We start from the raw sequence: 22090 nt of genomic DNA, 5'->3' as shown, positions 1-22090 counted from the left end.
CTCATTTAGTTAGGAAGATCGCTTTTATCTGTTATGTAAACCAGTGGAATTCTCAATCAAGACGTAAACATAATTGTGACGAGGAGGAGGGTGGGTCCGGGCCATGAAGACACACGACCGGCACTGAATCAGGCTAATCAGCCAGGAGGGGGATCAATACGAACTGGAGGCGCCAGTTAGAGAGAGAGAAACACACGCGGCCATGCTGCATGTTTGTTTATGTTTGTATTATGTTGAGCTTTATTATTAAACCTTACGTTGACTGTTCAGCTGGTTCCTGCCTCCTCCTTGCCCATCCTTATATTGTTACAGTGGTGCTGAGACCCAGGAAGGAGGAGGGATGTGCTGTCGCAGAGTCCTCGCTGCTTCCGTCCGCCAAAGGAGCAGCCATGGCTGTCTGTCTGGGGATGGAGGGGTCCCTGCCGGCCACAGGGAGTCAGAGGAGCCGCGGCCATCTGCCAAACAAGGGGAGGAGCGGTTCCATCCACCAGGGGCCGGAGGAGGAGCGAGCTGGCGTCTGCCAGAGGACGGAGGACCGGTTGAGGACCAGGCGACAGCGTGTCTGGGAGCCGGCGAGCAACTTTCCCTCTCACCTTTCCCTCCCACCTTTCCCTCCCCTCATCTCTCGCAGGGCTCCAGAACGACGGGGAAGACCTGCCGGCAGGCACGGCCCGAAAGGCAACACCCCCCCTCCAGGAAGGGAGGGGAGGGGAGTGCATCATGCCGGGGGTTTCCCCGACCTGTGTCAGGTGATGAAGGAGTGTGACGAGGAGGAGGGCAGGGCCGTACCGTGAACGGGGTTGGGAGTAACGGAATACATGTAACGGGATTACGTATTTAAAATGCAAAATATAAGTAACTGTATTCCACTACAGTTACAATTTAAATCATTGGTAATTAGAATACAGTTACATTCAAAAAGTATTTTGATTACTGAAGAGATTACTTTGCATTTTATTGTCATATGTTTCATTTAATATTTAGTCCTTTCAGATGGAAAACATTTAAACATATAAATGATGCAATCCAAAGTGCATTTGAACAGTGGTGAAACACTTTCTTATGATGTGTTACATTCATACGAGCAGACAGAGAAGTACAGGTGCATCTCAATAAATTAGAATGTCATGGAAAAGTTCATTTATTTCAGTAATTCAACTCAAATTGTGAAACTCGTGTATTAAATAAATTCAATGCACACAGACTGAAGTAGTTTAAGTCTTTGGTTCTTTTAATTGTGATGATTTTGGCTCACATTTAACAAAAACCCACCAATTCACTATCTCAAAAAATTAGAATATGGTGACATGCCTGTCAGCTAATCAACTCAAAACACCTGCAAAGGTTTCCTGAGCCTTCAAAATGGTCTCTCAGTTTGGTTCACTAGGCTACACAATCATGGGGAAGACTGCTGATCTGACAGTTGTCCAGAAGACAATCATTGACACCCTTCACAAGGAGGGTAAGCCACAAACATTCATTGCCAAAGAAGCTGGCTGTTCACAGAATGCTGTATCCAAGCATGTTAACAGAAAGTTGAGTGGAAGGAAAAAGTCTGGAAGAAAAAGATGCACAACCAACCGAGAGAACCGCAGCCTTATGAGGATTGTCAAGCAAAATCGATTCAAGAATTTGGGTGAACTTCACAAGGAATGGACTGAGGCTGGGGTCAAGGCATCAAGAGCCACCACACACAGACGTGTCAAGGAATTTGGCTACAGTTGTCGTATTCCTCTTGTTAAGCCACTCCTGAACCACAGACAACGTCAGAGGCGTCTTACCTGGGCTAAGGAGAAGAAGAACTGGACTGTTGCCCAGTGGTCCAAAGTCCTCTTTTCAGATGAGAGCAAGTTTTGTATTTCATTTGGAAACCAAGGTCCTAGAGTCTGGAGGAAGGGTGGAGAAGCTCATAGCCCAAGTTGCTTGAAGTCCAGTGTTAAGTTTCCACAGTCTGTGATGATTTGGGGTGCAATGTCATCTGCTGGTGTTGGTCCAATGTGTTTTTTGAAAACCAAAGTCACTGCACCCAAGTTTACCGTTTACAATTTTGGAGCGCTTCATGCTTCCTTCTGCTGACCAGCTTTTTAAAGATGCTGATTTCATTTTCCAGCAGGATTTGGCACCTGCCCACACTGCCAAAAGCACCAAAAGTTGGTTAAATGACCATGGTGTTGGTGTGCTTGACTGGCCAGCAAACTCACCAGACCTGAACCCCATAGAGAATCTATGTGGTACTGTCAAGAGGAAAATGAGAAACAAGAGACCAAAAAATGCAGATGAGCTGAAGGCCACTGTCAAAGAAACCTGGGCTTCCATACCACCTCAGCAGTGCCACAAACTGATCACCTTCATGCCACACCGAATTGAGGCAGTAATTAAAGCAAAAGGAGCCCCTACCAAGTATTGAGTACATATACAGTAAATGAACATACTTTCCAGAAGGCCAACAATTCACTAAAAATGTTTTTTTATTGGTCTTATGATGTATTCTAATTTGTTGAGATAGTGAATTGGTGGGTTTTTGTTAAATGTGAGCCAAAATCATAACAATTAAAAGAACCAAAGACTTAAACTACTTCAGTCTGTGTAAGACCTTTGATATTAGGGCAAAAATTATATTCTTGATAATTATATTTTCCTGTAAAAATATCTAAAAATCCTTAAAACAAGATCAATTTGATTGATCTTGTTTTAGAAACAACACTGCATAAGATATTTAGGTTTTATATATTTTAACATGTGTATTTTGTCTTACTCTACTGGCAGAGTTTTGATAGTCAAAACAAGTGAAAAAATCTACCAGTGCTGAAGAAAAATTTGAGTGCCCAATACATCACATATAAAACTCTGAACCCTCAACCAAAATTCTTGGATCTTAACACACCAACAAAAAACATGGGTAGTGTCCCCATCTTCTGATTGGCATCGCCAGCAGGTGGGTGTTTTTCAGACCAAGCCTATACATTCTAGAGGGTGTCCAATAGAATCGATGTAAAATCTTAAATTGCATAAGGCGCACCTTTGCATCTCTAGTTGTAGACTTGGCGTTTTTTAAAATCCTAGCCCACACTCCCTCCTCCAATACCAAGTTTAGATCTTTCTCCCATAATCTCTTGAGAGAAGCCGAAGCTCCGTCCCCCAGACTCTGAATTAGCAGGGAGTAATACACTGATGCCTCATGACCTTTTCCAAAAGCAGTAATCACCACTCCCAGAGTATCTGCCGCTTTAGGGGGGTGTATGCTACTCACAAAAATAGTACAGAACAGGTGGCGCAGCTGTAAATACCTAAAGAACTGAGATCTGGGAATCCCAAAATGTTGAACCATATTTTCTAAAGATCTCACACTCCACTCTCATATACGTAGGTCACAGAGCATATTAACCTCCCTCTCAATCCACTCTATCCATTAAAAAGTGGACTTATTAATACATAATTTTGGGTTCAGCCATATGCTCGAAGCAACATTTAAATAAATGTCTGGATTAACTCTGGACACTTTTGTCCATGCCGAGTGCAAATGCGAGATAACGGGGTGTAACTTAGCTTTTCCAGTTTGTTTGATAGAAAGGCTTTGCAGTGGCAAAATAGGGGCAAGAACTTCCTGTTCAATACAAAACCAGGGAGGGGCTCTCTCAAGTGGAAGTGACCAATGAGCCAAATGTCTGAGACTGAATGCATAATAATAAAACAAAATCTTGGGTAGGCCTAGTCCACCTTTGTCAATCGGCCTATGCAACTTACTGAAATGTATTGCTCAAGATTGCATCGGATTGTTCAAGTCCAGTGTTTCTATACACATTTTGTGAGACAGAATTACACTGCAAATGATAATCTATAAAACAAACTCCAGCCAATAGGCAGAATAAACACAAAGAGCATGTAGCTTCATCCATAAAACTGTCCTGAAGGTGTGTTACCTAGCATTTCCTAAATGTGGTCCCCAAGTATGGCGGGGTGAGCAAGAGACAGACACAGTGGGTGTGACATCAAGCCTCGGAGATGCATTTATTGGAAATAATAATAAACGGCACACGCTCCCCTCCTGGGTCCACAGCACGTGGGGCGTCGGCGTCCTTGGCAGCCTCTCTTCCCAGGGCAACGGCAGGTGAGAGGGGAAGACGGCCCGGCCTCTAGCCCATCGGCTGCGATGCATACTGTTCTCCCCAGGCACAAGGATCGTGTCCGGTGACGCATCTAATTCAGCTGCAACCCTCCCTGCTCTGGTCTTGGGCGTGTGAAGATGCCAGTGTGTTAACACATGGAGATTTGAAGCCAGCTCCCCGAGAAGAGGTGCGTTCTGCATTTTAAAGACAGCGGTGATGAAGCATTATTCATATCAACTGTGCTTCATCCACCACTGTCAGAACGAGGCTTATCAATTATGCAACTCATCTCGCTCTCCTGCCCAACTCCCATCGTGAGCCTGGCTGAAGGTCAGCCCTAAGAGGCGGGGTGACGATGACGAGAGGGAGGGGCGGGTTATTCCTCCACATTTCCCAACCCCCCCACCCCCAAGCGTTGCCCCGTTGGCACCTCCTCCCATGCTCTTATCCAGCCATGGAGTCCAGAGCCGGAAGTCTGCACTCTTTAACCGCCCACACGAGAATGCTACTTCCACAACCAGGCCCTATGGTCATAGTGGGCGTATGGGGGATACCTCTCCAGGCCAGCTCTCCCTCTCGCTCACACCCGGGTGGGAACAGAGGAAAGCACGATTTAATATGACAGCCTCAACCAGCCGCAGGGTAAATGCTTAGAGGCTGGGAGGCTGTCCTCGTGTTTTCTCCATCCCACTCCAGGCTTTCCATCTAACAAGAGGAAGAGTGACGTTACTGTTGGTGCCCAACTGAGCCATCTCTGCTCATAAAAGTGCTCGCATTCTCCACCACTGTGGCGGGGTGAGCAAGAGACAGACAAAGTGGGTGTGGTGTCAAGCCTCAGAGAGGCATTTATTGGAAATAATAATAAACATAAAGTTCCATAAAAAGGAGAAAATAAAGTGTCCAGGGGGAATGGTGTTCAAAATAAAAGGGGAATCTGGCATCCTCGCGTTGAAATGGGGCTCTGTGAAAGGTGGGAAGTGTCCGCAGAATGGCCCGGCATGAGCAGGGTCCAACAGCCACATACACCCCCTCTTGGGTCCACAGCGCGTGGGGCGCCAGCATCCTTGGTGATCTGTCTTCCCAGGCCCGCGGCAGGTGAGAGGGGATGGCGGCCAGGCCTCTAACCCGCCGGCCGCAACACATGCTGTTCTCCCCTGGCGACACATCTAACTCGTGCCGGGGGTCCGAGGAGCGGGTCCAGCGACACATCTAATTTGGCCGAACCCTCCCCGCTCTGGTCCTGGGCATGCGAGGATGCCTGTGTGTGCACACATGGAGATTTGAAGCCGGATCCCCGAGAAGAAGTGCATTCTGCATTTTAAAGAGAGCGGTGATGAAGCATTATTCACATCAGGTGTGCTTCATCCACCACTGTCAGAACGAGGCTTATTAATTATGCACCTCTTCTCGCTCTCCTGCCCAACTCCCGTCATGAGCCTGGCTGAAGGACGGCCCTAAGAGGCGGGGTGACAATGACAAGAGGGAGGGGCGGGTTGTTCCACCACACAAGTAAAGTAATTTAAGTAACCCTGGTCTACAGTGCCATTGAAAACAGCAAGTAATATTGAAAAGCAGACTTTTAACCTACTGAAACCATAAAGGAAAAGTCAGACTTACCCAGCCATTTATGATCCACAGTATTGCAACTTGCTGGCTAGCTAGCTAGACGTCATTAATCTCTGAATATTAAAAGAATTGATAATTGAACAGCATGGAAAATTTAGGGGTGAATGCTCTAAACAGTTGCGCCACTTTAGCGCACACTATTTCAGCACCCGCCCTGTGTCAAAGTCCAATTTAACTAGGCTGATTCAGGCTCCTGAATCCTGCATGGCAGCAACTGAGCGATGCTTGAGAAGTCCTATTAAAGTATGTCAGAACATGGTAGTCTGCTGCATTCTCCGCAACCCAGCGCTCACAACCGGCCTGCAAGTTTTGGAATTGCCCCATGAAAAATGTGATCAGCAAATGTTTTGGCATGTTTGCAGTATTACCTGTTTTGCATAATTCCTTTAGTGAATCAGATGTGAAATAACACAGCGAATGCATGCAAATCAACAGTGCTATGAGCAGATACAATTCATTCTCAATGAATTCCCCTCTCAGTTCTTCTGAATGCCACCATGTAGAGTTTATTGTAGAGTTAAGTTCATGTTCATTTTGTTTACTGGCCAACAAGATGGTAATAGCAATTGGTTAATGTAAGGTTATATCTATGTTTATCATCTGTAGTTAGACTGATAACTAGTAACTTTAGATGTGACATGTCATTTACGTCATTGCTTTAGACTTAACATGAGACATAGACTTGTGTTAACTTGATTTTTTGAAAAAATAGTTTTCTTGAGACTTGAACTTGCAAAATAATAACCTGGCTCTGTGTCTATAACCTTTTATAGAGTTGGGTCGCCTTGGCAGGTCGTCCTCCACATCTGGAGTGAAGCATGTCAGGGGTGATGTTCAAAGACAGAGCAGTCTGCTGGCCCGAGAAGCACTCAACCAGGTAACACATGCCAACACTGCTTAAACTGTCACTATTTCGGAATAAATACACAATCGGAAAGATATTACACCTGCAGCGTTATTGTTATCCTCAGTTCTGTTTAAACACACAACCATCCAGGCAATACGCAAATTATACTTGAATAATATAATTTATAAAATAATATAATTAATAAAATTCTTATTATGGTATAATACAAATAATTAGTCCTGTAGCCTGTTTAAACAAGGTTTCTGTGTAAACAACAGCACTACTAAAACTCATTTACCCTTCACTCAAAAAATTTATTTTTGCTCCTTGTTGAATGTAGTTACTTAAAATAAGCTAATGTAACACAATTCTTGAATGTTCTGTCACAACTTAATTTCATTGTGTGCAAATAAATTTAAATTGTAAAATGGATGTTCACTTAATCCATTGGGATAACTTAAATATGCTTCGTTGGCCATACCAGATGTACTGTACATGTGATGTCAGGTTCCCAGCATGCACTGCAACATGAGTAAAAATGTAAAATTAATGTCTTAATATTTGCTTTTTATTGCAGTATTTGCACTGGTGATGTAGTGTATGTTGTCCCTTTGGGGTTTGTGTCATGTGAGTGCATCTATTTAAAAAATATATATATATATATATATATATATTGTTGAGTGTCACCATCTTTGTGGTTTGTGTGTTGGAGGTTAAGGACCATGCATGCCTGTTTGGACGGCTTGTTTTAAAACTTATTGGCAAGATGTTGTCCTCTATTGCTGAGGCTACAAGCTCACAGCTTGTTATAGTTACAACAACAAATGTTTAACAAAAACATGGAAGTGGTGTAAATTAAGTTGCCTCAACATACAGTGGTGACTTATTTTTATTTAGTAGATATGACAAAAAATGAATTTACGTTTGTACAACAAGACTTTATCAAATTAGTTTTTGATTAAAAATGTTTTTATTTAATTCTGTGGAAAAAATGTCCTTAATTTTATCAAGTTCATTGATGTGGAGGAAAAAAAATTACATTGTCCAATGAATTTCATCTGGTATAAAAGTTCAAGAGCCTTTATATCAATTTGGCTAGCAAAGCATGGACATCTAAAAACTAGTATTCCCATAGTAATTCCCATAGTGTGCAGTGACTATTTTTTTTTTTTTTTTTTTTTACATTTATAATGTCCATAAGTGTCAAGTCAGTGGAAGTAAAGACATTTTTATCTTTTATACCAGAAGAAATGTCTTGGACTATAATTTTTCTATATGTGCTGAGATTAAAGGAAAATAAAAATTCTGTATTTAATTACTCAACCACATGTCATTCCAAACCCATATGACTTGGAACACAGGAGGAATTATGCAGCAGAATTTCCAACCTGCTCTGTCCTTGGTCACCATTCAATTTCATTGTCATTATTTTCTTTACAGCTTGGACATCATTTCGCATTATCGACAACATAATGGCTGTGTCTCGTTTGGAAGGCTGCGTGCTAGGAAGGACGTGTCCTTTGAATACCGAGTGTGCTCCTTTAAACAAGCCTTGTTTAAACGAGACAGCCTTCGTAGGACAAACGGAAATGGAACGTAACATGGTTGCTATAATAGCACGCCACTCTTTAACAAGCGCGAGCGCTTTGAGTGAGAAGGGAACAAAGTCCTTCTGGAAGGGAATGCATGAGGTACATTTTAGGAGAGTTATAAAGATGTAAAGAGAAAAGAAAATAGATTTTACAGGTGTACTTTTAGTCTAATACTTTATTTTAATTATATATTAATATAATTATACATATTATATACTCTGCACCCATCTACTGAGGGTACAGTGCATCCGGAAAGTATTCACAGTGCTTCACTTTTTCCACATTTTGTTATGTTACAGCCTTATTCCAAAATGGATTAAATTAATTATTTTCCTCAAAATTCTACAAACAATACCCCATACTGACAATGTGAAAGAAGTTTGTTTGAAAATTTGTTTAAAAATAAAAAATGAAAATAATCACATGTACATAAATATTCACAGCCTTTGCCATGACACTCAAAATTGAACTCAGGTGCATCCTGTTTCCACTGATCATCCTTGAGATGTTTCTACAACTTGATTGGAGTCCACCTGTGGTAAATTCAGTTGATTGGACATGATTTGGAAGGCACACACGTCTATATAAGGTCCCTTAACAGTGCATGTTAGAGCACAAACCAAGCCATGAAGTCCAAGGAATTGTCTGTAGACCTCCGAGACAGGATTGTATCGAGGCACAGATCTGGGGAAGGGTACAGAAAAATTTCTGCAGCATTGAAGGTCCCAATGAGCACAGTGGCCTCCATCATCCGTAAATGGAAGAAGTTTGGAACCACCAGGACTCTTCCTAGAGCTGGCCGCCTGGCCAAACTGAGCGATCGGGGAGAAGGGCCTTAGTCAGGGAGGTGACCAAGAACCTGATGGTCACTCTGACAGAGCTTCACCATTCCTCTGTGGAGAGAGGAGAACCTTGCAGAAGAACAACCATCTCTGCAGCACTCCACCAATCAGGCCTGTATGGTAGAGTGGCCAGACGGAAGCCACTCCTCAGTAAAAGGCACATGAGAGCCCGCCTGGAGTTTGCCAAAAGGCACCTGAAGGACTCTCAGACCATGAGAAACAAAGATTGAACTCTTTGGCCTGAATGGCAAGCGTAATGTCTGGAGGAAACCAGGCACCGCTCATCACCTGGCCAATTCCGTCCCTACAGTGAAGCATGGTGGTGGCAGCATCATGCTGTGGGGATGTTTTTCAGCGGCAGGAACTGGGAGACTAGTCAGGATCGAGGGAAAGATGAATGCAGCAATGTACAGAGACATCATTGACGAAAACCTGCTCCAGAGCGCTCTGGACCTCAGATTGGGGCAAAGGTTCATCTTCCAACAGGACAACGACCCTAAGCACAAAGCCAAGATAACAAAGCAGTGGCTCCGGGACAACTCTGTGAATGTCCTTGAGTGGCCCAGCCAGAGCCCAGACTTGAACCCGATTGAACATCTCTGGAGAGATCTGAAAATGGCTGTGCACCGACGCTCCCCATCCAACCTGATGGAGTTTGAGAGGTCCTGCAAAGAAGAATGGGAGAAACTGCCCAAAAATAGGTGTGCCAAGCTTGTAGCATCATACTCAAAAAGACTTGAGGCTGTAATTGGTGCCAAAGGTGCTTCAACAAAGTACTGAGCAAAGGCTGTGAATACTTATGTACATGTGATTTTTTTTTTTTTTTTTAATAAATTTGCAAAGATTTCAAAAACTCCTTTCACGTTGTCATTATGGGGTGTTGTTTGTAGAATTTTGAAGAAAATAATGAATTTAATCCATTTTGGAATAAGGCTGTAACATAACAAAATGTGGAAAAAGTGAAGCGCTGTGAATACTTTCTGGATGCACTGTACTTCAGCTTGGGAATTAACATTACTTGCATTTGAACATCATATTTACGGGCAAATTGGCACCATTTTTTTTAGAAATTTCCGTTGAAGCAAAGAATTGTGGGTTGTGAGTGCCCACGAAGGATACACCTCATGCATCCTCCAAATTCCCGTGAAAGAAGGTCGCATTCGAAGGCTGCATTCGAAGTGTCCTACTCGCTTTTCTGAAAGGAGACAGCCTCGTTGACGTATGCGGCCGACAAATGTGACCTCCGGAGGATGCAGCCTTCTAAACGAGACACAGCCAGTGAATTGTGGCTTAATGTTGATTACCACAAAAAAACTTAATCTTAAAACTTAAAAAAAAAAAATTACGTATTAACATAATTTCTTTGTGATCAAATCAAGGATTTACCCCTGTTTCAGAGATCACCAGGTACAGGTGTTCCTGCAATATGTTGTCATGACAATGAAGTTGTAATATTTGATATAACTTTACACGGATAACGTTAGTTAGTGAATTTATCACACTTTAATTAGAAACAGTGTTTATTTTAATGTTCATAGACTGGCCCCATTCACTTCTATTGTAAGTGCATCATTGTAACTGCGACTTTTGCTGTTTTTTTAATAAATGAGGGGCGAATCAATATCATTTTTTGTGGTAATCAGCATTATACCACAAATGCTGTAGATTGAGCTTAACTTGTATTGAACCCGGAACATTCCTTTAACCCTTTTTAACACATGAATTCAAACAAATGTTCACCATTGTTTCTTATAATTCTGTGGATACTGTTGCAATGACCTTTAAATCACCTCATCCACCAGCCTGACACACAGAGAAAATCCCAGTCTGGAGCATATTTGCATGTTGTGCTTTGCATGAAAATGCTTTGAAATTGTAAAGGCTGTTCAGCCTCACTCTATGTAGATACTGCAGTAATTAATTAAATGTAGTCCAACTGCTTAACATGCGTAAGTGTAATTGACACCAGGCTTGACAGGTACAGCAGGTGATCTGTAACTAATTTCATTTGGTTTTGTGGCCCTGTGGCTTCTCTTCCAGACAGTCATTAGGTAAATATCCGAGCCCATTGAGTCACCAGCATCCCCACCCAAACATGTCTGTAGCACTGCACTCCACTGCAGGGTCAATGAGTGCAGAGAGAAAGGGGGATGAATACAAAAAGAGAGACAGAGGAAGGCAGTGAAATGCAGCAGAGGAAAGACAGAAGGAGAGAGAGAGGAACAAAAATGCCAAATAGAATAGAAAACAGAGGTGACAGAGACATAGAAAGAAAGAGAGGAGACAGATGCAGTAGATGGTTGAAGAAAACAGGTACAGCTCTAAGAAAGAGTGTTTTTGATTTTCTGTGTTTTGTCAGTCTGTGGCAGGCAGACAGAGAGTCTGTGTGAATGATCAAACTCAAAGCTAGTGCTGCTGCTGGTGTCTTTCGGCTTCGGTCTATGACAGGCTTTGATTCTGGCATCAGATTGTCTCAGTCAACGGTTCTGTTGAAGAGCCATTTTGGGAGTTTTGTATGTTGAATGTGTGAAGAGCGCCAGGGAGAATCCAGACAGACTTTCGAACATGTGAAGTGGCCTAAGGTTGCGCATGGATATTGCAGTTCCTATAGCTCTAATGGTGTGTGGGTTGTTTTATATACACTGAGAGATTGTTTTGCATGTTGAATAAATAGTTTACCCTAAAATAAACATTTTGTCATCATTTACTCTCATGTTGTTCCAAACCCATATGACATTCTTTTTTTTTTTTTTTTTTTTTGCAGAACACGAAAGGAGAAGTTTTAAAGACTGTTTTCCATGCACTTTTGCATCCGTTTTTGAAGCTTGAAATGTTTAGTCTCAATTCATTGTTATTGCAGGAAAAAAAGTAAACAGCACAGTCTTCAGAATTTCTCCTTTTGTGTTCTGTACGACTTGCGGGTGAGAAAATAATGACAGAAATTTCATTTTCGGGTGAACTATTTCTTTGTTACTAAGTGGTGTGCGGGTTGTATTTTATGCACCTAGAGTGACTGGCGTGAAACTGGCAGCACATGCAAGAAAAGATCTTTAATGTTCAATTTACAATCGTATATGTTAGCCGCTGTGCAGCAGCGTCTGTTCTTTTCCCCTGCTGTGCTGTTGTCTCTTGGCAAATGTTCAAATGCTGATGCAGTCATTGTGTGTGTGTAGCACAGAGACTGACTCAGTGAGCCAATTTGACCTTCCCTCTCAGTGAAGGGAAAAGGGTGGATGCTGGCAGTTGGCGCTATGCCGCTATCTGGTGGCATTCTTTGATATTGCAAAAGCACACACTCATCCAGGGTTCAAAATGAACACTCATTAAAGCCAGCTGCAAGTACAAATTGGCTTTAGTGAGTATATAAATCTACTTGCTTGTCGGTTGTCTGGTAACATTGTTAGGAACTGCAAGATGATATTAAGTCGAATTGTACTGTAAGAACAATTGACAATCTGACCCTATAGTCAAGAGAATAGTCTTCACGTTTTTCTAGCAGTTGCAGATTCACCAAAACATATATGATGCTTTGAGTGACACAATCAGTACATTTACATTTGCAGTTATAATTAAGTTACAATGGGTTTTTGTGTGTAGTTGAGTTTCAGTCTTAATTTGTCTGTCCAGGTATAAATGACACAATGCGTAATCAAATATTTGAAGGAAGTACGTCAGCTTAGGAAGTGTTAAATGCACTTTGCACATCACCTCTGTGTTTTGGAGCATGCGCACAATGCCGAGGCCAGTTGTGGTTCGATTAATTTATAAATGTACCGAAGCCGAGCTACAATTGCTACAATCAATGGAGCCTCGTAAGTGACAGATTTGGAACGCTTTTTTTTTTTATCCTTAAGCATAAAAATACATAGCACACTCAAAAATTAAAGGAATAATCTGGGTTTAATACAAGTTAAGATCAATCGACATCATTTGTGGCATAATATTGATTAACACAAAAAAAAAAAATTCTTTAAAAAAAGCTAAAATCTGAGGCACTTGGAAGTAATTGGGGCCAATCAGTAAACATTAAAATACTCACTGTTTCAAAAGTATAGCCACAAGACATAAATAATATGCATTTTAACATGATTTTAATTTGATAAAATCGCTTACTATCCTTTTCTGTGTAAAGTTATAGGCAGTTTTACAACTTCGTTGCCATGACGATGTAATGTCAAAAAACCCTAAAACGACTGTTAAAATGACCATTTAAACAACTTTACAGCTCAAGTAATACACGCGTTTAACAGAATAATTAATGTAAGTGCTTTTATAAAATTATGAGCTTCACATTTCAGCCGTTAAACCCTCCAAAAATTGGCCACATTCACTTCCATTGTAAGTGTCTCACGGTAACTTTGGTTTTTGCTTTTTTTAAAGAAAAGGAGGGATGAGTCTAAATAATTTTTTTGTGATAATCGACCTTTTGTCACAAATGCTGTCGACTGAGCTTAACTTGTATTGAACTCGGAATATTCCTTTAAGTAAAATAGTATATTTATAATCAACTTTTCTTGAACATATATCCATCATCTTTGGGGTTTTTTACTCATTGCAATGCCTTTTCTGCAGGGGTACATGCAAAGCTGTTTAGGGGCCATTTAGAATGAACATTGCATTAAAAAAGCTAGATGCAGCATAACAAACAGAATGCAGGTGTTTCAAGATGCATATTTAAAAGTGAAAATTCTTTTAAATTGACAAGGAATCTCGGAAACGTGGCATTTATGTGATAGATGCTGAAAAAACAGCTAGATGTAGCGTAACGCCCAAAGATGTCTGTCTTACGCAATAGAAAAACAATTCAAGAAACAACACAAATGGATGCAAAAACATTTTCGGTGCGAACAACCCCTTAAAACTGGGCTAAAAGAAGTTATCATAATCATGCTGCCAACCTTTTGGAACAGCCTTTGTTTTGGGAGTGTGCCTATGATGCCTTAAAATGCTGCATAAGGAGGCAGCTCACTAGGTTTTGGAACAGAGTGTATTATGCATCTGCTGTGATAAATTACAAAAATTCCTAAAACTGTTTCATTAATTTTCTCACCCTTTCACGTCTCAATTTCTCTCTTTCTCTCTCTCTCTCATTCACTATAGTTCCATGCACACTCACAGGTTCAGTCTCAGGCTCCCTGCAGTCCGTCACTGACCCGGCAACAGCAGCACCAGCAGCAGATTCAGCTTCAGTTCCAGCAGCTGGCTCAGCTTGCCGCACAGGCCCAGGCTCCCATCAACGCAGGCTCAACCTCCACAGCCCCAACCCAGCGTGATGGCAAGCTCCTGGAGGTGATCGAGAGAAAGCGCTGCCTGTGTAAGGAGATTAAGGCTCATCGCAGGCCGGATAAGAGCTTATGTAAGCAGGACAGTATGCCTATTTTACCCAGCTGGAGGAGAACACCGGAGCCACGCAAGACTGGAACACCACCCTGCCAGAGGCCGCAGGCTGTAGTGTGGGACACGGCCATCTGACCAAGAGAGAGGATGAAGGAGGTGGGGAGAAAGAAAGACATAAAAATGACTGAGAGAGATACAGTGAATAAAAAGATTCAGAGAAGTGGCCTTTGAATGAAGAGATTATAAAACGAATGGAAGGATGATAGAGAAGATAAAGCAAAGGAGAGGGGAAAATAACAAGTAGTGCTGGATAATAGCATGATTTAGATTGAATCTCTCTGTAGAAGCTGGAGAGACATCGTTCACACAGTGTTCATGTGCCAGACAGCTGCAGCAGCCTAAACACACACACTTTAAAAACACACACTGGAGAGCCACTTCAGTTTGAGCTCTCTCTGACCTGTTGCGAATTTAACCTGTGCTGCTGAGTTTACAACCTTTTTGAAACACACTGGAAACCTTTGGAGCACCATGACATTTGTACTTTGAAAAGGAATTAAGTGTAAAAAACAAAGAGACACTGAAAGATCATAGTGGAGGTTTCTTCATATCATAAACTGTCTTTGATTTTGTTTTTTACTGACCAGACTCACTCAATTATGCTGCTGTTTTCTGGGCACCCACTAGACTGATGTTTTTTTACATTCCAGAAGAGTGTCAGAATATGTGCGTGCGTGCGTGCGTGTGTGGTGAACTTCGTAGATGTATATTTGCATTAGAGGTTTGTGAGGTTGGATGCAGACCAGAGGTGAGAGGAAATGATAGAGAGGGCAAAATGGCAATCTTACAAGGGAAAAAGTCAATAAAACACACAAACTTCAAACACTCTTGATTACACACATATACACATTTTCAAACACAGTAATGGCTGATGAAGGGCCATATGGTGCTGTTGTAGTTTGTACTGTAGAAGAGTGATCATTTGATACATTTGTCTAGTTACTGCCTATTGATTGAGTGCCAATTTGCTGAGTGTGGTGATGCATAAATCTGCATATCTGGAAGATTGAAGAAAGCAGTTCAGCAGAATTTCTGACTTTTGTAGCAATATTTGTTAAAACAGGAGACTGATCATCGCATTAGTCCCAGTCCAACACACTCAAAATCGAAATAAAGAAAAAAAACAATAACCAGTTACATCAAAGATAGAAATTAATTGCATTATTTCACAATCTTAAAATAATTACTTGATGAAAACATGATGTAAACAACAACCAATAAGATCACAGGAAGAGCTTCATTTGAGGAATAGTTCACTCAAAAATAAAAATTGTCATAATCTACTCACCCTCATGTTGTTCCAAACCCGTATGACTTTATTTCTTATGTGGAACACAAAAGGACATGTTTTAAAGAATATCTCAGTCATCTTTTCAATATGTTGGCAGTTCATAGTGCCTCAATTTACAAAAGCACCCAAAAGTATCATAAAAATATGCGACTCTTGCGTCATATTCCCTGTCTTCTGAAGGCATATTCGTTTACAGTGGCACGAATGAAGTCAGAATCTGATTACAATCATTTAAAATGTCATTTGTTACACTACTTTTTGACTAAAAAAGTAAAAATGTACTTTATAATCGGATTACACCCAATGCTGCTCATAGCACTCCTGAGTGTGCAACAGACGTCAAGATTTTCACACAAAAAATTACTTACATTTCAGTTTTTTCACCAAAACCGATCGTTTGACCTTAGAAGACTAGGAATATTATGCACAAGTTGCATGGTCTACTTTTATGATATTTTTGTGTCCTTTCTAAGTGAGGTACTGTACACTAGGGCTGAGCGATATGGCAAAAAAACGTTTAAATATACTCAACTAAAAAATAACTCCAACATGATCCAAATAACATGTTCTTTATTAGAATGCAAGGCAAACTGGTTAAAGAAATCAAAGTTCTTTTCATTATAGGTGTGCAAAATTGTTTTACAAAAGAATTGCACCACACAGGAAATTGTCAGCATAGTGTAAATGTAAAACTAATTAAAATCTAATAAACCCAGATGTTGAGAAATAATAGTGTAAAATTAGAAAACTGCAAAATACATCTTAGCCAATGTAGGTATTAATTTTTATCTAAACCAAGTCTATCTAGAAAGTTATCTAGAAATCAGTATCTAGAAATTAAGTTTATCTAAAATGTACTCATTGTATATCAAACATTTTGTATGTATAATCATAAACCGCTGCCGATAGAGGCCAGTGCACATGGCACCCTCTAGCGGTACACACTGAGCAGTGCAGCAATATGAAATGATTTATCATTGCAATTCAACTCGCAAAGTTTGTCAAAATGATCGCTTGGCAAATGCTGGCTATAGATACAGTACACTTGGAACAAAGCAATAATTAGCAGTCTATCTGAATCATCATGGTAAAAGAAGGAGTGGTGGATGTTTGATTCTCTCATTTATAGCCTATCCATATGTTTTGATATGAAGCGCCCGCAACCGTAACTCTTTATTATGGGTTTTTAAAGAAAAGAAAGGAGACCGTTCATCAACATGTGCAGAACGCCGAGGCCAGTTATGGTCTAAGGCCAGTGTATACATTCATGATGGACGAAGTTGAGCTACAATCATACTGGAAACATTACAGTGTCTTTTATATCAGTCTCCATGTTGTTAACCTGTTATGTTTATTTGGAAAGCACACACGTGTAGCTGTTCAGATCGGGAGTGGCATCAAACCAAGTGCTATGAAATTTTTTTATCTTCCTTATTCAGCCTTTGGAGGATTTACAATGTATCTAAATAAACTGCGTGCCCAATTATTAGGCAAATTGTATTCCTCAGGATTAATTATTTTGTTGAACAAACACAATACTCTCAGTCAATCCAAAATACTATTGAACCTCGTACCTGAATGTTTAACAAAGGAAAAGTGAGTTTTGTCTTTCTCAGGGGAATATATAAGTGTGCACAATTATTAGGCAACTATTAGTGTGCACAATTATTAGGCAACAAATTACAAAAATAATTTCTCCCAACTCAATTGTTTGTTCTCAATTTTTAGAGTAGGTGCAACAAATAAGTAACACAAAATGACATTTAAATAACATTTTTGGCTTTTCAAAAATATTCAGTGACCAACCTTTCTTTTCAATAACTGCCATGAGCCTTCCATCCATGGAGTCTGTCAGTTTCTTGATCTGTTCACGATCAACTTTCGCTGAAGCAGCAACCACAGCCTCCCAAATGCTGTCCAAAGAGGTGTATTGTCTGCCCTCACTGTAAATCTCATGTTTGAGAAGGGCCCACAAGTTCTCAGTAGGATTTAAGTCAGGTGAGGAAGGGGGCCAAGTCATTATTTGGGCATCTTTGAGGCCCTTGCTGGCTAGCCAAGCAGTGGAGTACTTGGATGCATGTGATGGAGCATTGTCCTGCATAAAGATCATGGCCTTCTTGAATGCTGAGGATTTCTTCCTGTACCACTGCTTGAAGAAAGTACTTTCAGAAACTGGCAGTAGGTTTGAGAGTTGAGTTTCAGTCCATCTTCAACTCAAAAAGGTCCAACTACCTCATCCTTAATGATAGCAGCCCATACCAGTACCCCTCCTCCACCTAGCTGGCACCTGACTTGAAGTGGTGCCCTGTGTCCATCAGTGATCCAGCCACGGGCCCATCCATCTGGTCCATCAAGAGTCACTCTCATTTCATCTGTCCATAAAACCTTTGAAAAATCTGTCTTCATGTATTTCTTTGCCCAATCTTGACGCTTCAACTTGTGAATATATTTAGTGGTAGTCATTTTTCAGCCTTCTTGACCTTGGCCATGTCTCTGAGCACTTGGCACCTTGTACTTCTGGACACTCCAGGTAGGTTGCAGTTCTGGAATATGGTAGTATTGGAGGATAATGGATTCCTGGTAGCTTCATGTTTAATTCTTCTCAAGTCTTTTGCAGTTAATTTGCGCCTTTTCTACTCCATACGTTTTTTGCGCCCCGGTTGACTATTCGCAAAAAAACATTTGATTGTCCGGTGGTCACGCCTCAATAGTTTAGCTATTTCAAGAGTGTTGCATCCGTCTGAAAGGCATTTTACAATATTTGACTTTTCAGTGTCAGTTAAATCTCTTTTTTGGCCCATTTTACCTGAGGTAATGAAGCTGCCTAATAAATATGCACACCTTGATATAAGGTGTTAGTCACTTTCGCCACACCCTCCCTCATTACACAAATACATACCACCTGAAAATGACTGAATCCAATAAGCATTCATGTTTATATGGTTTGGAGTTGGAAAATGTGCATGGACGTAATGATAAGATCAGAATACTTACTTGCCTAATAATTGGGCACGCAGTGTATAGTTATTGCTTAAAAAATAAAAATCGTGTCAAAACGTAAATTCGGATTAATTGAAAAATCGCCTTGCCCTACTATACACTGCCATTGTATTGAAAAGACGGACTGTGATATTCATTAAAACATCTCCTTTTGTGTTCCAAATAAGAAAGAAAGTCATATGGGTTTGGAACGACATGAGGTTGAGTAAATCTGGGTGAATTATTCCTTTAAAAAACAGTTAAAAATGTATGGACCAATGTATGTACGGGCTGCTTTAACACAAGGTGTCAATGCACTTCTGTTCAGCTAAAAACAGCCAGACTACCACAATTTTGTATCTGTTTACATTAAATCTGTCTCAGAATGATCGTACCCTAACCCATGTCCATGAGCTAACGTCCAACTGTCAGTCTTTCTCAGTCTGTTTGGCAGCATAGTCCAAGTCTAATGTGTCAATCACCTGGGGATGCTATGGGGTTAGGCTTGAGAATGGGGAGGGTATCCATATCAATAACATCACATATATGAAAGGTCTTTGTCAGTCACATCATACTACAATCAGAGCAGTCTAGTCACCCCGTTTCTTAGAGAGAGAAAAAAATTAAACTCACACATCCATCTACACAAACATGCACACTGACAGTGCACTGCTGGGAAATGAACATGCAGCAGTGCTCCTCAAATAAATGCTGGAACTTTCCGCACAAAAGAAAGCAAATCACACAACATGCTCTCAAGATTAAAACAAGGAAATAAAATACACAAGTGTTAAAATTAACTGTAATTGTACAAAAGTACAACTGTATTGATTATGTAGCAATTATTTCCACTTTCATACTTGTAATGAATAAATATATTGTAGCATATAATGTATAAAAGTACAACGTGTAATTGTTTTATAAAGAAATTTAGTAGTTTTATCTGTGGCTACCTGTCTGCACTGTACTGAATGGACCGCTGAAAGGCGAGCCCTCTCTACTAAAGGCTCAGTCTTAGACACACACCGACGTTTTTTTTTTCCAGCTAGTGTTGTGCAAGTCCCTTTAAGCAACTTAAGTCTGATTGCATTCATACCCTCACAAACACACTCTCCTGTTTCTGTACAGATCCACCCAGCTCAATGGAATATCATTTAGATATTTTTGTAGTACTTCTGCTGCTATATTGAATTACTGTTGTTGCTTACATATCCCACACTGCTGTTATTTAATTTATTTTGTTTATTCTTTTGAGAACTATTTATTTTCCTCACGATATCATGTAGGATGGAGTTTCGGGGAATAGATCCTTCTGTAACTGGCAATTGAATGTTTCTCAGTTGTTGTTGTGGTTGTATTTCAAAGTTGTTGTTATTTTAAGAATAGTTAGCAACACCAACCTGTACAGTTCTCACTCTGGCAACACCACTGAAATATGTGAAGGCAATGTTGCAAGGGTTTGACCTGTTGTCACCTCGACACCAGGGTTTTCATAGTAACACTTCACCACCCAGGTGGCCATTTAAAATACAGTGTTTATCAAACAGTACAGAGGACCACAGTAGAGAAGGGCCAGTGCAATGCATGCTGAGAGTCCTTGAAGGATTTTCTTAAACATTCAGTAAGGTTGGGCTGCGTCCCAGTCTATAAAAATTGTGCCCAGTTTGTACTTCAGATATACTTAATAATCATCTAGTGGCAATTTATTAAGATGAAAAGGGTAACTTAAGTATTATTGGGTAAACTAGTTTACAGAAACTGTCGGCTTTGCGTGTCTACATAAACGTTGGCCATATTATGAGTGCCATAATATATTGGTATGGTAAGATACGGTGTACCTTGGAAATCACTGTAGTGCTATATTTGCATTGATATCGTCATAAAATAAATTTTATATGATGAACAGAACATTGTGTGTAAGTAAGTGTTTGTGTGTGTGTGTTGGGGGGGTTAAAGAGATTGTGTTGTAGTTCAGATGTACTGTATTCTTATTCTACAGACCACAAAATATTCAGTATATGCCATTTCAAGGAATGTTCTTTGGTGACGTCAAGTGACATCATTATTCCATGGACATTTCCTGCTGGTCAAAACAGAAGGTGCTTCTCAAACTGCACACTTCTGCACTATTCTATGCCATTTTGTAGTGTAAGCAGTGTGAGTAGCACGTTTACACTGAAAATGACGCAAAAATAACTTTTTCAACCGTCAAAACGGAGTGTGGAATGTTGGACACTTCATGCACTCAGCGCACGTGGGTTGCTGTAGATAGTGGAAGGGGCGGAGTTACCTGGCTGCACTGCTTGTCTGACAAAACAATTGTGAATAATAAAGTATGTAGCAGCTATCAGTGGATACAGCACCTTACAAATATGAGTTGAATGCTTTACCATCACCCCAGGCTGCGTGAATATGTACAGTATGTTGTTTAAGATACAAGTTTTGAAGTGATGTTGGCTAACCTGCTAAAGCTAGTGGCAACACATCACCTGCATTTGAAACATAACTTCCTTCAGCTGTTAAACAGTGAATGCTTCGGTGTAGAATTCATACACTCAGGGGCGTAGCAGTCATTTTAAAAGTGGTGGGGACACAGCTGTCAGTAGGTGGCTCACACAGACCCAACACTTACAGTGCAGTATTAATATATTACAGTATACACTGATCAGCCACAACATTAAAACCACTGACAGATGAAGTGAATAACATTTATTATCTCTTTCCAATGGCACCTGTCAAGGGGTGGGATAGATTAGGTATTAAGTGAACAGTCAGTTCTTGAATTTCATGTGTTGGAAGCAGGAAAAATGGGCAAGCATAAGGACATGAGCGACTTTGACAAAGGCCAAATTGTGATGGCTAGACGACTGGGTCAGAGCATCTCCAAAACTGCAGGTCTTGTGTGGTGTTCCTGGTATGCAGTGGTTAGTACCTACCAAAAGTGGTCTAAGGAAGGACAACCGGTGAACCGGCTACAAGATCATGGACGCCCAAGGCTCATTGATGAGCGTGAGGAGCAAAGGCTAGCCCGTCTGGTCCGACTATAGCATAAATTGCTGAAAAACTTAATTCTGGCCATGATAGAAAGGTGTCAGAACACACAGTGCATTGCAACTTGCTGCGTATGGGGCTGCGTAGCCATAGACCGGTCAGAGTGTCCATGCTGACCCCTGTCCACCTCCGTCAAAAGCGGCGACAATGGGCACGTGAGCGTCAGAACTGGACCATGGAACAATGGAAGAATGTGGCCTGGTCTGATGAATCACGTTTTCTTTTAGATCATGTGGATGGCCGGGTGTGTGTGTGTCATTTGCCTGGGGAAGAGATGGCAGCAGGAGGCAATATGGGAAGAAGGCACACCGGCAGAGGCAATGTGATGCTCTGGGCAATGTTCTGCTGGGAAAACTTAG

General features: G+C 40.9%; 1 protein-coding gene across 1 annotated transcript in view; it reads left to right on the top strand.

The window, feature by feature from the left end:
- Window positions 1-20587, top strand: part of LOC127429449 (neuronal tyrosine-phosphorylated phosphoinositide-3-kinase adapter 1-like) — a 77959-nt gene extending 57372 nt beyond the window's left edge. Inside the window, exons 7-8 of the mRNA XM_051678445.1 lie at window positions 6506-6609; window positions 14114-20587. Of these exons, the coding sequence (XP_051534405.1) occupies window positions 6506-6609; window positions 14114-14485 (476 nt within the window). The 3' untranslated portion in view covers window positions 14486-20587. The remainder of the gene's footprint in view (window positions 1-6505; window positions 6610-14113) is intronic.
- The last annotated feature ends 1503 nt before the right edge of the window (window positions 20588-22090 follow it).

Source organism: Myxocyprinus asiaticus, chromosome 3, assembly GCF_019703515.2.
Source record: "Myxocyprinus asiaticus isolate MX2 ecotype Aquarium Trade chromosome 3, UBuf_Myxa_2, whole genome shotgun sequence".
In the NCBI taxonomy this organism is placed as follows: domain Eukaryota; kingdom Metazoa; phylum Chordata; class Actinopteri; order Cypriniformes; family Catostomidae; genus Myxocyprinus; species Myxocyprinus asiaticus.
This window is presented reverse-complemented; position numbering and strand designations above follow the sequence as displayed.